Source organism: Camarhynchus parvulus, chromosome 3, assembly GCF_901933205.1.
Source record: "Camarhynchus parvulus chromosome 3, STF_HiC, whole genome shotgun sequence".
Lineage (NCBI taxonomy): Eukaryota > Metazoa > Chordata > Aves > Passeriformes > Thraupidae > Camarhynchus > Camarhynchus parvulus.
The window spans coordinates 4,010,553-4,031,792 of NC_044573.1; the positions used below are offsets into that span (position 1 = coordinate 4,010,553).

Here is a 21,240-nt window from a genome sequence, read left to right on the forward strand (position 1 = left end):
GTGGAGCTCGCCCGTCGTTTTGTGTGGCGGCGGTGGGTGGCACTTGCTGTGGCGTGAGGTGGGGGGAGGCGTGCGTTTCGTCAGCGGTGGCACCAGCTTGCAGACAGACTTTAAAAAAGCAAACGAAAAGGAAAAACAAAATTAAGTTTTTTCCGGGGAAAAATTCCCCTATTTAGAGCCAATTGCCCCTTTAGACGCCTCGGGCGTTCAAAGGCAGCGATGCGCCCAGACCCCGCTGTGGGTGAGGGCAGCCGCCATTTTGTCGCCCCCTCCCCGTTCCCGCCTCGGCGCCGTGAGGGAGCGCGCGCGGGCCCCGCCCCGCGGCCCCGCCCCTGTGGCCGCCGTCCTGTCGGCGGCGCGGCGGCAGCGGGCGGCCGCCGTAGCCCCTGCGAGGGGAGCCCGTGCCCGGGCGGGGAGGAAGAGAAAGGCGGCCCGAGCCGGGTTACAAGATGGCGGCGGCGCTGTAGTAGCTGCTGAGGCGGAGCGGCGCCAGCGAGGCCCGGGCCGGGGCGCGGCAGCGCTGACTCGCCATGGGAAGCGGCGCGCTAAAGGCCCCGCGGTGCCCCTGAGCGGCCCGGCGGCCCCGCTTGCTCCCCGGCGCCCTCGCTCCATCGCCCCCGCGGAGGCGGAGCGGGCCCGGGGCTGCACCATGTCGGACACCCGCCGGCGGGTGAAGGTCTACACGCTCAACGAGGATCGGCAATGGGACGACAGGGGCACCGGGCACGTCTCCTCCAGCTACGTGGAGCGGCTGAAGGGGATGTCGCTGCTGGTGCGCGCCGAGTCGGACGGTGAGAGCGTGGCCGGGGCTGCCCAGGCCGCTTCCCCACGCCCGGCTCCGGGCCCCGACCGCCGGGGCTGCCCTTCACCATCGCCGGGCTCGGCTGGTGGTGCCTTTCCCTGGGACACCCCAGAGGATTACTGTTGTTATTGTTATTATTTCCACTCTCCGTGCCTTGCCTTATCTTGCGGATCGTGTGAAGTTTCCTTACCACACAAGCCACAGCAGCGTTTGCTACCGTGGTCTTAGACTTTCCCCCTCCCAATTGATAGAATTATGGAATGTGCTGAGCTGGAAGGGACCCATCGGGATCATCAAAGTCCATCTCCTGGCCCTGCACGGAGCTCTCAACGATCCCACCCTGTTCCTGGGAGCGTTGTCCAGGCTCTCCTGCAGCTGTGGCAGCCTCGGGACCATTCCCTGGGGAGCCTGGGCAGTGGCCGACCACCCTCTGGGGGGGAACCTTTCCCTGATATCCATCCTAACCCTCCTGTGACCCAACTCCATGCTGTTACCCCAGCCAGTGCAGCTCCCTGGCCTGAGCAGAGCTGAAGCCGTGACATGTGAGGACATTTTGTTCTCTTTCAGAGCAGTATCCTTTGCTTTTCAGGTGCTCTTTTCCTCCCTTTCTTACTGCTGTGAAAAAAAGTTGTTTGTTTGTTGCTCTTTTTCTCCTCAGGAATTCCCTGCTTGTGTTCCAGTCGGGTGGCATCCCTTGTGTTTTACTGCACTTTAAAGTCACCTTAAAGGGTCTTTTTTTAGAGGGGGGAGGTACGTGCTCCCCACTTTGTCAGCCGACAGGTGCTAACGTGCTAAATAAACCACCTAAGACTGGTAGAAATTGCTCCGGAGCTGTTGCCAGGAGACATACACTACTTGCATACACAAGATGAAGTCCCTGCGTTTATAGTGGCTGGCTGATTCACTTCTGAAGGGCAGCTGAAGGGAACCAAAGCAAGTGGCCCACGTGGCTTCTCTGGACGAAAACATTTTTATGCTGGGCAGCACATTACCTGCTGGAATTTCTATAGTTGGCCTAAAAGACCATCAAAAAAGCTGGTTCTTGCACCAGATTTCAGGGGAAAAGAGTGCTAGAGTGGTTTTTGGACTAAATTAGAAGAGAAAAATGTATTTTAATAGGGATATTCCTGTTGAATTTTGTCTTACCTGGCTTATTTTAGGAAATTATATTTAAAGGAGGAGGTTCTTGTGGATTTTCTGTGAGATTTGGATTAAGCTGAGAGTCTGTTGGCTGGCACGTGGGCAGTGGTGTGAGATGTGTGGAGATGTTTGTTTTGTTGGGTTCAGTAAATCTCTCTTCATACCTTTTTCAGGTTCACTACTGTTAGAATCGAAGATAAATCCAAATACTGCATATCAAAAACAGCAGGCAAGTATTATTGCTAGGCTTTACTTTCTCTGGTTGCTGGTGCTGAGGAATTGTTTTGTGCTTGGAGTTATTGCATTTTTTCAGGAAAAAAGGAAAAGCAGGAGGACATGCAGTTATTGATGGTGGCTTTTATAGATGAAAAAATTTATAGGTGTTTTTTAGAGGTGAAAAAATTGCTTAGAATCCTGTGGGTGCTGAACACTTCGCATTCTGGAAATTAATATGTGGGTCTTCTAGAAAAATACATTTTGGATTTCAGGCTTTGAAGATAATATATGCAATTTGGAAAAATACTGAAATCATTGCAGGAAGGATAGTTGGAAACATCTACCTGTAATTTTTGTCTCCCATGCCAGGCCATCTGAAATAATTGCAAAATTAGAGAGGCAAAACTTTGACCAGCTCTGTCGAAGTGTATTTATTTATTTCTTGAGTTCTTTTTCTGGAAATAACATGAAGGAATTTGTCTTTGTGGGACTCCTTTCTTTGTTGTTGCTGTTTAGTTTTTATTTTTAGCCCTGAAAGCTCCTGTTGTCCTAGGGAAGGCCAGAAGCCGTGGTGAGAGTTACCTTTCCTAGGGGTAAACCTTCTGCAAGACAAAGAAGTAAAACAGTTGAGGGCTGTGTTAATAGGTTATTTTTGTTTCATCCACTGAAAAAAATCAGCTTACTGAATCTCTTCTGCTTTTATTGTTTTCCCTTTTTCAGCATGCATTTTTGATGTCTCTGCCTGCATTGTTCTCATGGGTTTTCTGGAGTTTTTTCTCTCTGTTCCTTTGTTCTGCAGTGGAGTCTGTTCCTTCAGTGGTTGATACTTGTTCTTTATCGTTATGGTATCCAGGAGTGTTTCAGCACTGGAGAAAACAGTAATTTTATTCTTCCTAAGTCGCAGAGGGACACATCTTTGAGGATTCTGTTATAGTGACAAGTTACAGTGTGAGAACGGAGACTTTGTTATCTTGTGGACATTGCTTGGCTCGCTTTAGGTTAGGAGTGAGGTGTGGTTTGGGCCAGCCTTTCCAGGGGGCTGTTTGCTGTGCTTTCTGCTCTTCACTCCTTAGGGCTTGGTGGCTGGAGGCTTTCCTTGGGGGGGCCATGCTGAGCAAGGAGCTCTGCAGAGCTCCAGAGGCCAAGAGTTTTGAACTGCTTCCTGTTTACTGAAGGAAACCTATACCTAGTGAAATACAAATGCAGATTTTGTTGCTGTAAAGTCTTAAAATGCTTCCCTTCACACCCTGCTTCCTGAAACTACAGCTGATTAATTGTAGGCCTTTTTTACTTAATCGGTAGCAAATTTTCAAGTGACTTAAGTAGCTTTTGTTACCATTTTTCTTGTGGAAAAGGTAGATCATAGTTTAGAAACACTCAAGCTGAGGTTTATTTTGGCTGGCTTTATTTCTGATCCTAATGCTTTTGTGTCCATGTGGCAGAAAGCTTTTTCTTCACTGTTTGCTCCTTAAGGTTTGTACAACCTCGTGCAGCTTTTAGTTGACCCCCAGAGCATTGTCCTCGAGTTGATGGTGTTGGATTTGGGGAGTTGATGGTGTTGGATTTGGGGAAAGCTGCAGCTGGATGGAGAAGAAACATGCCCTGTCTACACATCTGTCACGTAAATTACTTGACTGGACTTAGAGGGTACTTAACACTTCATTGTGGTTTGCATAACAGCGTCCTGCGAAAAAAGGAAACCAGCACTGATTTTTTGGTGCTGTGCATCAGTCTGTGACTATTGCACTGTTATGCCAAGTCGTGCTGCAGCTGTTGACAAACCCCAAACAGGACAGGCCTGTTACCTCCTGCTCCAGTCCTGTTTGTGGTTCCTGGGGAATTCATTCTGCCCAGGTGCTGGGCACACTCTCATCACGACTTTCCCTTTCTCAAGGGAAATTGGGCTTGGATGGGTCAGACACAGGTGCCAAGCTGCTCAACATACAATATAAATTATCTCTAGTGAGATGAATGCAGAGAACATGAGAGCCTGGAGAGCTTTAGGCCCCCCTGGATTTTGTGGCATAGGCTCTGCTGGACACCCCACGTTAGCCAGAGGGCAGGCTCAGATGTGTTCTGGAGGCTCTGGCAGGAGTGATTTTAAAGGTTCCACCACACCCATTTGATGTTTCAGCCTCTGCTTGAGGTTACTGCTCCCTGGCAGGACTGGCAGAAGAGCGAGTCCATGGCTGAAGGAAATGGAGCTGCTGCAGAAATCCTTACAGGGAGTGCTGCCTTCTGCTGTTACCTTTCCTTGGGTGTGCTCTGTTTGCAGCTCTGAGATGAAGATTGTGTACAGATCCTGTCTTTTGCCCAGAGTTGCCATCACTGTGTGACAACAGAGCACTTTGCTCGAGGCAGAATAGGAGTTCTGGTGGCCAGCATTGAACACATTTGCAGGGGTGCTGTTGAAGCCAGTCCCAGCAGTTGCCAGAGGGTTTCTTCACTCCTGTTACATCCAGAGGCAGGTTAGATGTAGGACTGAGTCAGTTGAAACATGTCTTCCTGCTGGATTCATTTTATCCCCACGTGTTCCCCATCTGCTTCCCTGTTCAGCACCCTGCTGCTGGCATGGGGATGTGGTGCAGGAGCACAGAGGGGTGGAAAGACAGACACTGTGCACACCAGCACCAGCACTGGAGAAGGGTTTGAACTGCTCTGAGTTTCAGTTTCTGTTCAGAATTAATCTTTTTTGTCTTTACTGGTGCTTGAGTGAATTAAGGAGCGTTGCTGTTGCTGCTGGATGGAGCAGCATGGCCTCTAAGCAGGTGGGAGTGGTGGAGCCTGGCCTGGAAGGTGTCTGTCTGTCTGTCTGCTCTTCGTGGGTTGTCTGAGGTCATGCAGGAAGTGTGTGCCAGATGAGTACGTCTTATATTGGTTTTGGACAATTATTTTCTGTTGAAACCATCTTTCAGTCTTTCTGAAATATTTTTGGAAAAGCTTATATAACTTCTGCTTTGTGTGGGCAGTACAGATTGTAACAAGTACCATTCAGTAACTGGAGATTTTTCACAAATTTTTGACTGCAGTCCCTGGGTGCCTGGAGTCATTTTAAGTTACTGCATTAATTCTCTTACTTGAATCATCCTGGGCTATGAATAGGGCTGCTGAGTGTGTGTGTCCTTCTTTGTTCAGTGGAGCACCTCTGAGGCTCAGCTTACCTGCAGTGCATTGATTTTGAGTGTCAAGGCATCAGTACTTACACAGAATGTTTACCTTGAAACATTTCAGATTTGGAATTCTGTAGCAGCCCTAAAATTGTACTTAAGAATTATTTTTTTATTAATCTCTGAACAAGAACCAGATCAGGGACCTGATGAAGCTTTTCAATGCATGCAGCTGACAATTATTATTTTTCCCTTGAAGCCCAGTTGAGTTGTTGACTCTGAAATGGCACAAGGTAAATACAGAGATCCAGAGGTCCTGAGCTGGAGATGAGGGGGGACAGCTGGGAGTGAAAACCATGTCAGCTCCAAGAACTTGGACCAGTTGTGAGTGGAGCCTGACAGCAGAGAGGCTCCCTATTAATATTTCCCTGTATGAGAAAAGTGCAAGTGTAATAAAGGACACTGTAATGTAAATAAACAACTCACAACAGTGCTGAAACCACAGTGAACTCTGCTCACTCATTGAACCCTGTTCTTTCCACAACAGGAAAACTTTGTTTCTCTAAAGAAATGTGTAAAAATTAGTAAGAAAGGAAAAAATTTGTCTGTGCAAATTCCATTGTTTTTAGTGTGGCCTGTGATTATTCTGGGAGAAGGAGATGGATCTATTGGTAGGCATTTGTCAACGGTGATGTTATTCTTAACTTTATTTTCAAAGAAAAAAACAGGGCAAAGCCAAAACCCCCAAGATACACAACTCCCCATGGATATTGGGGAATTAGGACTGCTGTAGAAATGAAGAATTAATGCTGTATCAGTGCTGCTGGTGTTCGTTGATGTTCCAGTGGTAGCTGTGGCAGCTGGGAAGTTGTGTTTGTGGAGACACAGATGTGTGTATTCCAAATAACTGCTGATGGAGAGGGAACTGCTGTCCCATACCAGGAGTCCTTCCCAGATGTCAGTCCCCTCACACCTGGAGTAGAGGAGTGCTCCCTGACCTGTGTAAGCCCAGATAACTGCATTTACAAAGGTCTGTTTAAAACTTACTGCCCCTGGAGCTTCCCAAGAAATATCATCAGGTGTTTCTTTGGGTTTCCTTGCTGAGCTTAAAGATACCACTCTTAATATTTTGTGTTCAATAACCAGCCTTGATGAGTTGTATGGTGAATATTGAACGTTGTAAATGTGGGAATTAAATTACCTCACTGACCATTAAGCAAGTGTTTAAAAAAACGTTTCAGTATTTAAAAATCTGTGGTAACTGTGCAAGTCAGACTTGGAATGTTGAACAGTTTTGCTGGAGGTCATCAAATATACTGGAGAGTTAGCAGAGAGCTGCTCAGTTTGGATATTTTTATATGAAGATGAGTTTGCTGTAGGATGGGGAGCTGTTCTTCTGCTTTTGTCTGGGACAGAGTTAATTTCCATCCCAGCAGCTGGTGCAGTGCTGTGGTTGGATTTGGGATGACAATGACACAGCACAGGGATGTTGTAGTTGCTGCTGAGCAGTGCTTCCCTTCAGTCAAGGACTGGTGAGTTCCCCATGCTCTGGCAGGGAGGAGCTGCCCAGGGAGCTGTGAGGGACCTGGCCAGGACAGCTGACCTGGCCACAGGGATGTTCATCCCTGGGATAACAGGGGCAGGGATAAACTGGGGGGGTGGCCAGGAGGGGCCAATCACTGCTCAAGTGGTGCTGAGCATCACTTACCTGTCAGGGTTTATTCCTTTCTTCCCCTTCCTTTTTTTGCTATAACTATTATAATTGCTCATTATATTTTACTTTCTTTCCTTTTTGAAACAGTTCTTACCTCAAGAACAGAACTTTCCCCTTGTCCTGATTCTCCTTCCCATCCCAGTGGTGGGAGGAGTGAGTGAGCAGCTGTGTGAGACTTCCTTGGCAGCTGGGTTAAACCACAGCCACTCTGTATTGTCTTGAATAAATATTCAACTGAATATATGAACTACAGCATTCCTTGCAGGACAGCAGCAAGTGTCCTAATAAAGCCTCTTCCAAAACCATTTTAGCCTGTTCAGCAATTCCATCAAAACTTCCAGGTCTGCTGTGCAAGTGCACCAATTGAATTGATGGAGACAGCAGTAACAGAAGGAAAACCTGGCTCAAATGAAAATAACTGGCAAGATGGTTGTAACTTTAGTGAGAACCTGGGAGTTTTGTTATTTTTTTTTTATTATTCAGGCTGTATGGCTTTTAATTCAGAAAGGAATATTTGAACATTAGCTAGGCTTTATATCTCACTTAGATATAAACACTTTCTGAGGGGAAAACTGAACTCTTAGGGGTTTTGTTTCTGTCTTACTGAATATGAAAATACTTAACCTGTGATACTGTAGGTTTTTAATCTAGTGTGTGCATTCCCATTTCAAGACTGTTGACTCAAGAAATGTATCTTGCAGAAAAATGCCATCATAAGCAGCTTGGATATGAAAAATAGTATCTTTAAATAGTTTTGTGTAAGGTAGTGGTCATAAAATAACAAGAAAGAAAGTTGATGTATGGCAAAACAAGTGATATAATATTTTAGTGTTTTATGCTTTTTTTGACAAGTGTAACTTTAAAATGATGTATTCTGTAGACATTGGCTTTAAAGGAGTAGAGGTTAATATGCAGTGCAGACCTGTTTCAGAAACAATTACTTTCTTGGTTTTATCTCAAACAGGACACCCTGATTGTTTGGTCAGAAGCAGAGAACTATGATTTAGCACTGAGTTTTCAAGAAAAAGCTGGCTGTGATGAAATTTGGGAAAAAATCTGCCAGGTACAGTAAATTGAAACATGCTGTTTTTTCCAGGTGTTTTAGTGTCTTCTGTGACTTGATGTATTTGTGCATCCTTTTAAAACCTGCTTGTAAAGTAAGCAAGTATTTGTTCTTTTCTGTGCAAGGTCTTAAATTGCCCCTGCTTAGAGCACCAGTTGTTCCCATGATTGAGTGTCAGGCCTTTGAAAAATCACTGTAATGGTGAGACTCAGGTGGTTGATGTTCTGGGGCAGTTGGTGTGATTGTGTTCATTAGAAAGGGACTGCCAGAGTTCCAGGCTTTAATTGTCCTTCTCCCAGCTGGCCTCAGGAAGCAGCTCTCACTTGTTGGAGTGCAGTGGAACTGCCAATGTGCTGGAAGAACCAGAGAGCTCAGATGCAGCTGCCTTGGGACACACTGGGCAGTTGGGATGTGTTGTTACTTTGGTTACTGACTTGCTCAATTTTGGTACATTTTGGGATCAGACTTTTGGGATCAGTAACTGTGTGCACTCTTCCCTTAGGTTCAGGGTAAGGATCCTTCAGTGGAAGTCACACAGGACCTGATTGAGTCAGAAGAGGAGCACATCGAGGAGATGCCTGAAACCAGTCCTCTGATTGACCTTCCTACTTGTGAACTCAACAAACTTGAAGAGATTGCTGACCTAGTTACCTCTGTTCTTTCCTCACCCATCCGTAGGGAAAAGCTGGCCCTGGCCTTGGAGAACGAAGGCTACATTAAAAAACTGCTGCAGCTTTTCCAAGTCTGTGAGAATTTAGAGAACACCGAAGGTTTGCATCATTTGTATGAAATTATTCGAGGGATTTTGTTCCTCAACAAAGCAACTCTGTTTGAGGTGATGTTCTCTGACGAGTGTATTATGGATGTGGTCGGATGCCTCGAGTATGATCCTTCTTTGGCTCAGCCAAAACGGCACAGGGAGTTCTTGACCAAAACAGCAAAATTTAAGGAGGTTATTCCTATTACAGACTCTGAACTCAGGCAAAAAATCCACCAGACTTACAGGGTACAGTATATTCAGGACATCATCTTGCCGACACCATCGGTTTTTGAAGAGAATTTTCTTTCTACCCTCACTTCCTTTATTTTCTTCAACAAAGTTGAGATTGTCAGTATGTTGCAGGTAAGTGGTCTTTCATATAGTCTGGATGGATTGTTTGTAGATACTTGTAGCTATAGTTTCAAAATGGATTGCAGTTAATCACACACATCATTTGCACAATGTTTTCAATGCTTGCCCTGCTCTCTGATACCTTTGGTTTTGTATTTTGAAGAGGTACATTTCAGGTGAGTATAATAATATTTTAATGGATTGTAAAGCTGAAGATTTTTCTCCTTGATTCCCAAGCAACATACATACAATTTTTGGTCAAGTTTGTGTAGGTATTTAGAGAACAGGCAACTTGTTGTATTCTGCATTAGGGACATTGTGCTGGTTTTGTGAACAAATTCTGGATCTGTGATTCAAAAGAGCATGTTCAGAACCATTCCTGTTACACTGCTATTACATCATGGTGCTAATTTCAAATGTTCCAGTTGTCTTAAAGATTAAGTAACTAGTTGCTGGGGGTTTTTGCATACTGATATCCAGAAGTATTAATTAATAAATAACCTAGCTGTTACTTTATGAAAAACTGTCCTGCACACTTTGTAGTCAGAAGAGGCTCCAAGGTGGTTGGGACCATGGAAGGAGCCTCAGTGAAGATCTGTGTGAATTTTTGGGGTTTTCACTTGGTGCTGTGTTGTGCAAACTCATGGGTACCCAAGTGGCTTTATTCTGTTTATCTGTGTCCAAAAATGGTCCATTTGTGTAGGGTACATCACATACTCACCCCATACTCTTGGGGTGAGTGTGGAGAGCTTCTGTGAAACACCAAGAGTTGAGGAAAAGAGGAAGGGAGTAAAAATGGTGGAAAGAAAGGGGCTTGAGACATCCATATCAAATGTGTTAATGAGTTCAGATATGGGTGAAATATGGTAAAGAGTTTAATAGAGGACTGGAAAATAAAACAGTAATTGCAGAGAATTGCATGAGTATGCTATTTGGCTTTTCTCTACTATCTTTGTGGCTCAATAGCAGAAAGAAACAAAAAATTAAATCCCTCTTGCAGAATTATTAGCTTTGTGTTAAATAAAGATTTTCCTTTAAATTCTTCTGCATATATTTTCAAAAACTAAAAATAAATTCAGTATTACGCTCCTGAGGCCACATCCTATTTGCATTTAGATATTTTTAAGTCTATAGAGTTCTTTTTTTTCATTGGGACTCTACAGAATATGTAATTGTGCAGTAACAGAGAATTTTGATTTTCTGTTACCTTGAGTACTCCTTGCAGAAGGTTCTGAAATTCTCTGACAGTTCCTTGCTGGGTTTGCCATCATAGATGGAGTATGTGCACACAGGTTTGCCTGCTGCTTCTATAGCCTGTAAATGAGATGTGTGGTGATTTACAGATAATGTTGATCCTTGAGAATTACAGGTTGAGAAGAAAGCACACATGGAAAAGATGTTACAGCACACTTGATGAAAATTCCCACTTGAGGTCGTGGGAACCTGAGGTCCAGGACTGCTTTCACAGGCCTGTGGTGTAAATCAGCTTGTTGTGCACAAGAACTCCAAAGCTCCTTTGGGTTTGGGGAACACATGGGACGTCCTGTTACCCTAAATACACTGGCAAAGCTCCCTGGGAGGAGGCAGTTTAGAGGAGCAGCAGCAGATTGTGTTTGCAGGCAGCAAAGCTCCTTTGTACGTGCCACAGAGCACTAGAGCCCAGTGCTGCTGCTGCTGGAGGGGCAGCCACGTGGGAAAGGAACCTCCATCCATCCGTCCGTCCGTCTATCCCTCCATCCCTCCATCCGTCCACCCATCCATCCCTCCCTCCCTCCCTCCCTCCCTCCCCTGCTTCAGGACACAGCATGGGCTGAGCAGCAGCCCTAGACAAGCAGGAGATGTTTCTGTGCTCAGCTGTTCTGCAGTAGGGATTTTCTACTCTATCTGCTCTTGATTGTAGTGTGCTTTGGGGTTTTTTTTTGTACCAGGCTTAATTAAGCTGTTTAAGCCAGCAAAGCTTAAAATAAACTACTAAATCTGTGTATGTGGCACTCCCTGTGATGTTGATTCCTGGTATCATTTGTTTGTAAAGCACTTCTATCCCCACATCTTGAAACTGTCAGGAAAAGGCTTGCCAGTTTTTGGTTGGCATTGCTGTAACTGTAAAAATTCTGTATTATTACTCTAATAAAGCAGACAGATTTTAGTGACAGCACACAGCAAAATAGAGAGGTAAGCACACTCTGTGTTATGCAATGTCAAGTTCATGTATATTTATTGGAATGCTGCTGTTCTGTTCATTTTTGTTCAATGCACAAGTTTTTGAGTTGAATTGGTACAGTGATGCAAAATTTTGTAAAGCTGTAGCATGTTACTGTTTGCTGTCAGATTTATATTGTCTTTAAAAGGTAACAGAAACATTTGAATTTGAGAGAACTCCAACACTATTTTCAATGGGAAAGAGTGCATAATAATCAATGGGCAGAAAGTGCCTGAGCCCTTGAGAGATGCTGATGTCCACCCTGGGTTTTGGATACCTCTTGGTCTTATGGGGTAACTGAAATGCTTTGCAAGAAGTGAAGTGTTCCTGTGTATACTTAAATATCTCTTGGTAACAGAGGATGTGAATGTAAAAAGCCAATAATAGTCCATAAAGTTTCCCAGCTTGGCAAAGCAGAGCAAGTGGGAGAGGTTGTTTTATTGTGAGTAAGGTGCTGGGGACATGGCTGCAAAGTTGTCCCTTGGCTGGCACTTTGTAGTTGCAGTTTAGGGACAATCACTGAGCTCAGCTTCCCTTGGCTCTGCTCTCCTGGAGCTGCTGCTGCTCCTCAGAGGGAGTGCTGAAACAATGCCCTGGGAAAGATCCCCCTGGATGTGTGCTCTGCCATTTGTCTCTTCGGGATAAATTGGATGGAGAGCTGGACTTTCTGCAGGGCTGGCTCCTGTAGGGGTGGAAGTTGTTTCCCAGAGACTCTGTGTAAGGTGTGTTCCTTCTGTGTGTTACACAGGAAGACGAGAAGTTTTTATCAGAAGTTTTTGCACAATTGACAGACGAAGCTACAGACGATGACAAACGGTGTGAACTGGTAAGTGCCAGCCCCCTGTGCTGCCTCCAGGGCTCTGGGTCAGAGGGAAACTCTTCTGCAGTCATTGAGGGATTTCTGTACACAAACTCTGCCACAAAATGTAACTGTTTGATCCTTTCAGAGAGTTTTCTGACCCAAATACTCTTATTCCTTTTTCCTGTGTGACAGGTGAACTTCTTCAAGGAATTCTGCGCCTTTTCTCAGACGTTACAACCTCAGAACAGAGATGCATTTTTCAAAACTTTGGCAAAGTTGGGAATTCTTCCAGCTCTTGAAATTGTAATGGTGAGTGAAACTTCAAGCTGATTTTAACCAAGTAGAAGAGCTACAGCCACTGAGGCAGTTTAGGCTCTGCTGAGCCCCTCTGTGTCAGTTTTGCTGTGCTGGGAGTCGAATGGAGCATTCCCAATGCAGAGGCTGCCCCCAGCTCTGAAGTGCCTGACCTGGCTGCTCTGGGCATTTTCACTCTGTGGTCAGCACAGTCCTTGGGACAAGGGGGTGTAACAACTGGCAGAGATTCTTTATGCAGCTGGATTGTTGTTGTGGTTGTTGCTGGCCCATGGCCCGAGAAGTATTTTTAGATAATCTTGAACTGTTGGCTGGTTCCTCCCAAAAGATCTCATAATCCTGTCGTTAGCAGATTAATCTGTCCTAATCAGCAGTGGGAAAACAGTATTTCTTTCACTCCTGTGGTTGAAGCAGCTGTTGCTGCCTGAACATTGCAATTCATTTTGCTGGTTTATTGTTGTTTTTCTGTAACCCTATTACTGTGTTTCTCATAGAAACTCTGCTAATGAGATGTTCCCAAAACTTAAAACTACTATTACTTTCAGCTTTACTTGATAATAAATACCAGCTTAATTTGTTCTTGCTAATCAATTTCTCTCTTTATTAGGGAATGGATGATCTGCAAGTTAGATCTGCTGCTACAGATATATTTTCTTATCTAGTAGAATTTAGCCCATCCATGGTCCGAGAATTTGTGATGCAAGAGGCCCAGCAGAGTGATGATGTAAGTCACAATGGTTTGCAGTTTGTTGAGTCTTTGGGCAAGGAGGAAACAAACAAAACAGCAACGCAAACCTCTAGAAATACAGGAAAAAGTAGGTTTAATACACAAACCTTTCTGAGCATGTTGGTGTTGTATGAGTTTACAGTTTTGGAACTCTGACTAACAGGGGTTGTAGGTGTGGAGGGTTGTGCTTGCCAGAATTTCTGTATCCAAACGCAACTCTGAATTCTTCAGTTTCATTTAAAATTGTCTTCAAAAAATTACAGAGACTATGGAAATTGCTTTCCTCTCTTGAAACTGTGTCTAACAGTTTGGTGGTGTGTGTGTTTGGGATTTTTCTGCAGGACATCCTCCTCATCAACGTGGTCATTGAGCAGATGATCTGCGACACGGATCCGGAGCTCGGGGGAGCTGTTCAGTTAATGGGGCTGCTGAGAACTCTGATTGACCCAGAGAACATGCTAGCCACAGCCAATGTAAGGAGGTGTGGGGGTACAGATCCTGCACTGTCTCAGCAGAGCTGAAAACCTGGCATTCTCTGTGTTTGCTCTGTTACTGAATTTAAACAAGCCAAAAATAAGCTTAACGGTTCCATTTTGGGCCATTGTGCAGGTGTTTATTAACAAAAGTTTTGTCAAGCTTTTTGAGTTGTTGATGCTTTTTCAGTACATGTTTGCATGGTGGGGATATTTTGGTGATGGTGAGCTTGGTTAGTTGCCCCAAAATGCAAAAACTGATCTTCCTTGAACAAAGTCCTGCAGGCCCAACAAATATACAGGGAGACCTGAAGGAGCCAGTAGAAGTCTGTATGGGCTGTTTCCTGTGTTACTGTTATTTTTTATTTAAAAGCCTGTGTATAAATGCCAGTGTTTAATAAAGTTATTTTTGTTTTAGAAAACAGAAAAGAGTGAATTTCTCAATTTCTTCTACAACCATTGTATGCACGTTCTCACTGCTCCACTTCTGGCCAATACATCAGAGGACAAATGTGAAAAAGGTACTGAATATTTCCATTTTCATTTTCTTCCTTTCAGGCCTGTAGTGTTTGGCAGTGACTGAGATGCCAGCTGGGAATGTGCTTGTGGAAAAGTGCTGCTCCCCCAGGGACAGGGGCTCTGTGGGCAGCAGCTCTCAGCTCTTCCCTGCAGCCCTGGATGCTGCTGTAGCTTTGTGCAAGATGCACTTCCTTGATGTTAATCATGCTAATATACAATTGTTAATTGCATTTTAAAAAATACTTCCTCTAAAGCAGAGAGTGTCTGTAATTCAAATGCACTCATTTTAATGCATTATTTGAAAAATTTAGGATTGGTGCTTTTATTCTATATCATAGTCCCAAGGTTTAGGTTATACATTTTCACCTAGATGGATTTAAAACTGAGATAAATTAAATACAGAAATCTCACCTGGCTGCATTCTTGCTGTGTGTTTATGTCCCTGTAGCTCACAAACGTTTGATCTGATGAAAAATCTGACCACTTGGTAGAATTGATTGTTTCTCCCCATCTTTTAAATCTTGACAGTGCTTTGAAAACCTTTTTCTGATTTTTGGTTTTGTTTTCTTTTTATCAGATGCAGTAGTTGGATCCACTAAGAGTAATACAATTTGTCCTGGTAAGTCTGAATTGATTTGAGTTTTGAAACTTGCCTTGTGTGCTGTGTATGGTATTCTATTAAAAAAATAAGTTAGACATGCCCATATTTCATTTCTTTTAATACTTTTTACTGAAGTAGATGCAGGAGCTTTGATTCACTTGAGATGACTGGAAGCTGAAGGAACATTTTCATCTGTTTTTAGTTAGTGGTTTTTTTTTTTTTCCCTAGTCAAACTTGCTACTGAAAGTTGAAATTGTTCCATTTTCTTGCAGATAATTACCAAACAGCACAACTACTTGCCTTAATTTTGGAGCTGCTTACTTTTTGTGTGGAACACCACACATATCACATCAAGAATTACATTATGAACAAAGATTTGCTAAGAAGAGTCCTGGTATTGATGAATTCAAAACACACATTTCTGGCCTTGTGTGAGTATGGAGCTGTTGTGATTTCCTTCTTGCAGGCATGGTGGGGCTGTATGGAAGGTGTTCAGTGTACACTTGGGATTTGTGTTAATGGGTGTGAGTGAGATTGTAATGCTCTGGGTTTAGGGGTCTGTGGTGGTGTTCTCAGGGGTCCCAGGACAAGGGAAGAGATGAGAATCTTGGCCCCATGTTTCAGAAGGCTGATTTATTATTTTATTATATATATTATATTAAAAGAAAATTATATACTAAAACTATACTAAAAGAAGAAAGGATTTCATCAGAAGACTTGCAAGGAATAGAAAAGAATTGGAATGATAATAAAATCTTGTGACTGACGAGAGAGTCCGAGACAGCTGGACTGTGATTGGCCATTAATTAGAAGCGACCACATGAGGCCAATCAAAGATGCACCTGTTGCATTCCACAGCAGCAGATAATCATTGTTTACATTTCATCTCTGAGACCTCTCAGCTTCTCAGGAGAAAAAATCCTAAGGAAAGGATTTTTCATAAACTATGTCTGTGACAGGGGCCCATCGTCCTCTGGGTAACATGAGGGGTTTCAGTTGTTTCCACAAGCCCAAGCATGTGGTTATTGACTCCTTGAATTTTTCTTCCCCCAGGTGCTCTTCGCTTTATGAGGAGGATAATTGGGCTGAAAGATGAATTCTACAACCGTTACATCACCAAGGGAAACCTCTTTGAGCCCGTGATCAACGCCCTGCTGGACAATGGCACTCGCTACAACCTGCTCAACTCTGCTGTGATCGAGCTCTTCGAGTTCATCCGAGTGGTGAGTGCAGCTGCAGCCCTCCCAGCAGCACCCAGCTCCTTGGGAAGGGACAGTGCTCCCAGCAGCACCCAGCTCCTTGGGAAGGGACAGTGCTCCCAGCAGCACCCAGCTCCTTGGGAAGGGACAGTGCTCCCAGCAGCACCCAGCTCCTTGGGAAGGGACAGTGCTCCCAGCAGCACCCAGCTCCTTGGGAAGGGACAGTGCTCTAGAGCACCCGTCCTGGGAGGGGACAGTGCTCCCAGCAGCACCCAGCTCCTTGGGAAGGGACAGCGCTCCCAGCAGCACCCAGCTCCTTGGGAAAGGACAGTGCTCCCAGGAGCACCCAGCTCCTTGGGAAGGGACAGTGCTCCCAGCAGCACCCAGCTCCTTGGGAAGGGACAGTGCTCCCAGCAGCACCCAGCTCCTTGGGAAGGGACAGTGCTCCTAGGAGCACCCAGCTCCTTGGGAAAGGACCTGCAGCAGCTCCTGAGCCACTGCTGCCAGTGCCTTCATGGTGGGAATCTTTGTGGTCTGTGAAAGTGAAGGGAGGTTTTTAGTTGTAGGATATGGTAGCTGCTGTCTTTTCCAGTAAGAAGAACATTAAGAATTGTAGGGTTTGCCTAATAGGGTGAGAGACTGACCAAAAAGTTCCCTGTCCCACATGAGCTGCTGTAGGTGCTGAGGACTGGGGAGAGCTGGAGCCTGTGGGGAGGACAGGGCACAGCTCTCCTACATAAAAGATGTTTGTTTAACAGAAGTGTCACAAATACAGTTGGGACACTGCTGGGTCCACTGTCTGTTTCTATGGGAAACCTAATAATTATTTCTCAATCTCATCTCTTTTATTAAGGATAAATCTGATTTCATGCTTCACATCTGTATAATGTTGTACAATAATGCTTTGGCTCTGGGCAAGAAATCAGTTACTTTCAAAGTAAACTCAAAAGCTTTCTGAGCTTCTGCTGTGCCCATTTGAGGCTGAAACCCTGTTTTGTTCTTCTGCAGGAAGATATTAAGTCCCTCATTGCACATATAGTTGAAAACTTCTATAATGCACTTGAATCTATTGAGTATGTTCAGACGTTCAAGGGACTGAAGACAAAATATGAGCAGGAAAAGGATCGACAAAGCCAGAAGCTGAACAGGTAGGCCCCAGTTTCTGTGCCCTGAGCCTGGCAGGGGCTGCTGCTCTGCTCCTTGCTTTTCTCTTCCCCAGAGAGCAGCAGGAGCCTGGGACTGCGGTTGGGTTTCATTCTTGGTGAAAACTTCTCAGACTAGAGGAAAGCCCCATCTGCCTTTCCTTGTAGCCAAGTGTAGCAGAGCTGATGTTGGCCAGTGGAATAAATATTATGTTCAGAAGAGTCTCTAAGAGAAGAGAGAGAACTCTTAAGAGAAGAGCAAAACGTTGCTCTGTCACTCTGATTTGGGATTCAGTCAGGCTCATCATTGGCTGGGGTGTTGGTGAATCTTGGGGTGAGGGCAGAACCAGAGCTGGAGCTGCATTGCCCTCTCAAAGGCACTGAGCTCCCTCTAAAGCTCTGGAAGGCATTTCTGATCCCCAGCCTGAAGCAGCAGCCAAGCAGGAATCCCTGTGTGTCTCTTACAGTGTCCCATCCATATTGCGTAGCAATAGATTCCGCAGGGATGCCAGAGCCTTGGAGGAGGATGAAGAAATGTGGTTCAATGAAGATGAAGAGGAAGAAGGCGAAGCTGTTGTACCTCCAGTTGAGAAGTCAAAACAGGAGGATGATTTTCCAGATAGCTATGAGAAATTTATGGAAACTAAAAAAGGTATTTTTACTCTGTTTGAGCTTGTTGGCACTGGAAGTGCTCCATGGCAGTATCACCCAAACTAACCTGTGGTTTGTGCTCTGTACCTCGAGCAGCAGCACAGGGTGTTCCATGTAATTGAGTCTTGACATCCCAATGTGTCTTCACAAGCCAGTTCAGGATTAAATAACGAGTTTAAATGGTATCCAAAAGCAGGACTTTGAATGTGCCTGTGTGCTCCAGGTGAGCCACGTCCCCGTGCCCTCAGCATCCAGGCCCTGCTCAGTTTGCTGCTGGTGGGCTCAGGATGGGCTTGGCTGGGGAACTGAGAATTGCAGCAGAATTGGAACCAAAATACCTGCTGGCTCTCTCCTGCGATTGCACTGTGATGTGGATTGTACTCCTTGGTGTGCAGCTGATACCTAAGTGTGACAATGTTTGTCCCTCAGCTAAGGAGAGTGAAGACAAAGAGAATCTTCCAAAAAGGACTTCAGCTGGGGGATTCAAATTCACTTTTTCCCACTCAGCCAGCGCAGCCAACGGTGCGAACGGTGCAAACAGCAAATCCGTGGCAGCTCAGACATCACCAGCCAGCTCCAACGGCTCCTCCTCCAAGAGCACGGCCCTGAGCCCAGCAGTGCCAGCCCCCAAGGTGGGAGAACTCGTGTGGGGCTGTCCCAGGGGAGCAGCAGCACCTCCCTGGGGGGATAAATTCACCCTGAGCCCTGCAGTGAATCCCTCACTGCTCCAGGGAGGTCTCAGTGGGGCTGGACTCTATTGGTGCAGTCTCATCCCACATCCTCTGCATCGTTTCACTGTTTCTGCTTTTTGTTCCTGCTCACTTGCTGCTCTGTGTATGTGATGTGCAAAGGAAATTGGGGTTTGTGGGAGCTCTGTTAGTGCCCTGCAGGCTGGGGAATTGCCCAGTGGTTTTGAGGAGGCAAATGCAGTGAGTGAGCCCTGTGTGGTGCCTGACTGAGCCGGGCATTATTGGAATCCTCAGCCATGGAGCTCCTGGGCACTGCAGCACAGTGTAGCAGGGACTGATTGCCCACCCTGAGCACCAGAGGGATGTCAGCCTGCATGTGTCTGTCCCACTGGGCTGGAAGTGTTCTTTAAACAATTCCCAATCCAGACCCAGAGCAGTGAGGAAGCTGCAGTACATTTTGCAGTTTGAGGTTCAAACCCATTTTCCAGACAAATGAGACTTGGAATGCCAAAGGCTGGTGTGCCCTAGACAGGTTGGCTGGAGGTTTTGTTCAAAATTTGCACCTTTCTAGGTACTTCTTCAATATAAAAACTTCCTTTTTCCTTTTTCTGATTGGCAGGGAAGTCTAGTTGGGCTAGTGGATTATCCTGATGATGAAGACGATGATGAAGAGGAGGAGACATCTCCAAGGAAAAGACCTCGTCTGGGTTCATAAAAGAAACCAAAACTTTGGAATAAGAACTTTTATTATGGGGTTTCAAATGCTGCAACTGTTTTAAGAGCTAAAAAGAATCTGAATCAGAAAGCTTTCTCCCATGAGTATATAAGATAATACAAGGAGTAGCAAAAGAAACTCGGTGTATCAGCTAGAAAGGGTTAGTTCTGTAAACACAAATCTTCCAAGGAACTTCATGTCTTTCTAGAAAGTAAGGAGTCTGCCATTCAGGCTGTCAAAAAAAAGAAAAATTAAAAAAAAAGGTGGGTTAGTATTCTCAGAACCTGGATGATGGCTTCTCAGCAAGGAAAGTCTCAGGTGTCGGGAGGGAAAGGGGGAGGGAAAGGTATGGTAACACTTTTTTAAAAATATTGCAGGGTTTCCCCATTGTTTAACAGAACTAGGAAAAAAATTCAAGCTTAAATTTTGAACCCAGTAATCTTAATTTTGTAATGGTGCTGTCAGTTGTGTTCTTTTAGCAATGCCTCTTTTAAAAAGATTTTAAGGGAAAACTAACTCTGTTTGCATAAGAACAATCCATATTTTGGGACCATTTATTACCAACTAAACTGCATTTCTCATGATTGGAGGGAGGGCCACTGCAGTTATAGTGCATGTTGAGTTGTTTAAAACAGTTAAAATAAGTTTTAATTTGTATTTTCCAAGAGGAGAGAATGGAAACTGGATTCAAAATGGAAGGTTTTGCTTGTTTTGTCAATGAGATGTCCAGAAATATCTATGCCAAGGAGCAGAGGCTTCCCAAGGGTCTGCAGGAGCTGTTTGTGTCATGGTGGGGCTGCACCCAGCACATCCCTCAGCTCTTGGCTTCAGCTTGGGAAGAGCCTGAATTCCAACGTGCTCCACGTGTCCCAAGGGCTGCCTCCTCTTGGAGCAGCTCTTTCCCTGTTTGGGAGCTGCATGCTTGAGGTTTTTCATAGTGATGGACTGAGCAGCATTTTAACACCAAAGGCAGTTTGGACCAAGATGGGATTATTGCCAGGAGAACACCTTGAGGGCTTGGAGATGGAATCCACGAGCAGCATCTGAACCTGGGGTGGTACAAAAGCTGCTTTTTTAAAACACAAAAGCACATTCCACATAGGTGAGTGAACTGTGACAGGAATAGGGGAGTTCATGGCAAGGTGACAGAGGCAAACAGTCCAGGTTTTATTTTCAAGAGCAGCACATGAACTGTAAATATTTTAATGTTAGTTTGCCCATATGTGATCTGAGATCGTGACTGAGTGAGAGGAGATTTCCCAGCGACTGTGTCAGAGATGTTCAAGATGGAACCAGCTGCAATCCACCACATAGATCACTCTTGTAATATGTGTTATGGGTCCATTTCTCCTGGAATAGTTTAAACTGAAGCAGTTTCTCTGTTTTGGAGATTTTTGTAGTTAGTTTTAATTTTAGCTCTTGTTTGGAAAAGATGGGCTGTCTGTGTAGATATGAAGTATAGTTTTTTCCATAAAACAGAAGTTTATTTTGTATTAAAGATACCACTGTACTTGTTTTACACCATTTGTATACATGTGGTGATATTAATGCTGAACTGTAAAATTCAGGAATTAAAATGTGACCCTGTAATTCCATAATTACTGCTTTTGTTTGGTTTGTTACATATGGTAAGTGAACTCAGACTTTTCAATGTGGCTGTTGTAGGATATTGTTTAAGGTTTCAGAAGTAGCTCCATACCACTGGATGGAATCCCAGAGGGAATGGGCGAGCTCTTCCCAAGATGTGAGCAAGACACAGGTGCTCTGATGGACCTGGGGACAGTAGTGTTGTCCCCAGAGAGCTCCAGGCCACCCAGCACAGGACTCTGAGGGACCAGCCATCAGCTCCAGAGCCAAGGAAGTGTTTGCTGGTAGAGAAGCTGCAGCACCATCCTCGTGTGCTCACTCTGGAGCTGCTTTGCTTCCCAGTGGGTTCTGTCTCCATTAGTAAAGAAGACTCCCAGGCCATGAGAGCAGCAGGTACCTGGGATGTGCCTTCACTCACCTGAGGAGCAGAACAGGCATCACCTGCAGTGTGGAGCCCTGTTCCTGACTCT

The 21,240-nt window shown here is 45.0% G+C and overlaps 1 protein-coding gene across 3 annotated transcripts; it reads left to right on the forward strand.

The window, feature by feature from the left end:
- Positions 1–354: 354 nt before the first annotated feature.
- On the forward strand, positions 355–20,781 carry PPP4R3B (protein phosphatase 4 regulatory subunit 3B). 3 transcript variants are annotated; one of them, XM_030944893.1, is made up of 16 exons: positions 355–791; positions 2,116–2,171; positions 7,944–8,042; positions 8,545–9,165; positions 12,102–12,179; positions 12,348–12,464; positions 13,075–13,191; positions 13,536–13,667; positions 14,086–14,188; positions 14,764–14,805; positions 15,060–15,218; positions 15,841–16,010; positions 16,995–17,134; positions 17,596–17,780; positions 18,209–18,411; positions 19,088–20,781. In XM_030944893.1, exons 1-16 carry the CDS (start codon positions 650–652, stop codon positions 19,181–19,183), a joined length of 2,460 nt encoding a protein of 819 aa, XP_030800753.1. In that variant the 5' UTR covers positions 355–649; the 3' UTR covers positions 19,184–20,781. The 3 variants fall into 3 exon arrangements, with proteins under 3 accessions (XP_030800753.1, XP_030800755.1, XP_030800754.1); XM_030944895.1 differs by having other exon boundaries at positions 18,287–18,411; XM_030944894.1 differs by having other exon boundaries at positions 17,617–17,780.
- The last annotated feature ends 459 nt before the right edge of the window (positions 20,782–21,240 follow it).

Coding starts and splice junctions, on each gene's coding strand:
- PPP4R3B (XM_030944893.1), top strand. CDS start 650: ATGTCGGACACCCGCCGGCGGGTGAAGGTCTACACGCTCAACGAGGAT. Junction 2,172..7,943: donor CTGCATATCAAAAACAGCAG/GCAAGTATTATT, acceptor TATCTCAAACAG/GACACCCTGATTGTTTGGTC. Junction 15,219..15,840: donor ACACACATTTCTGGCCTTGT/GTGAGTATGGAG, acceptor TTCTTCCCCCAG/GTGCTCTTCGCTTTATGAGG.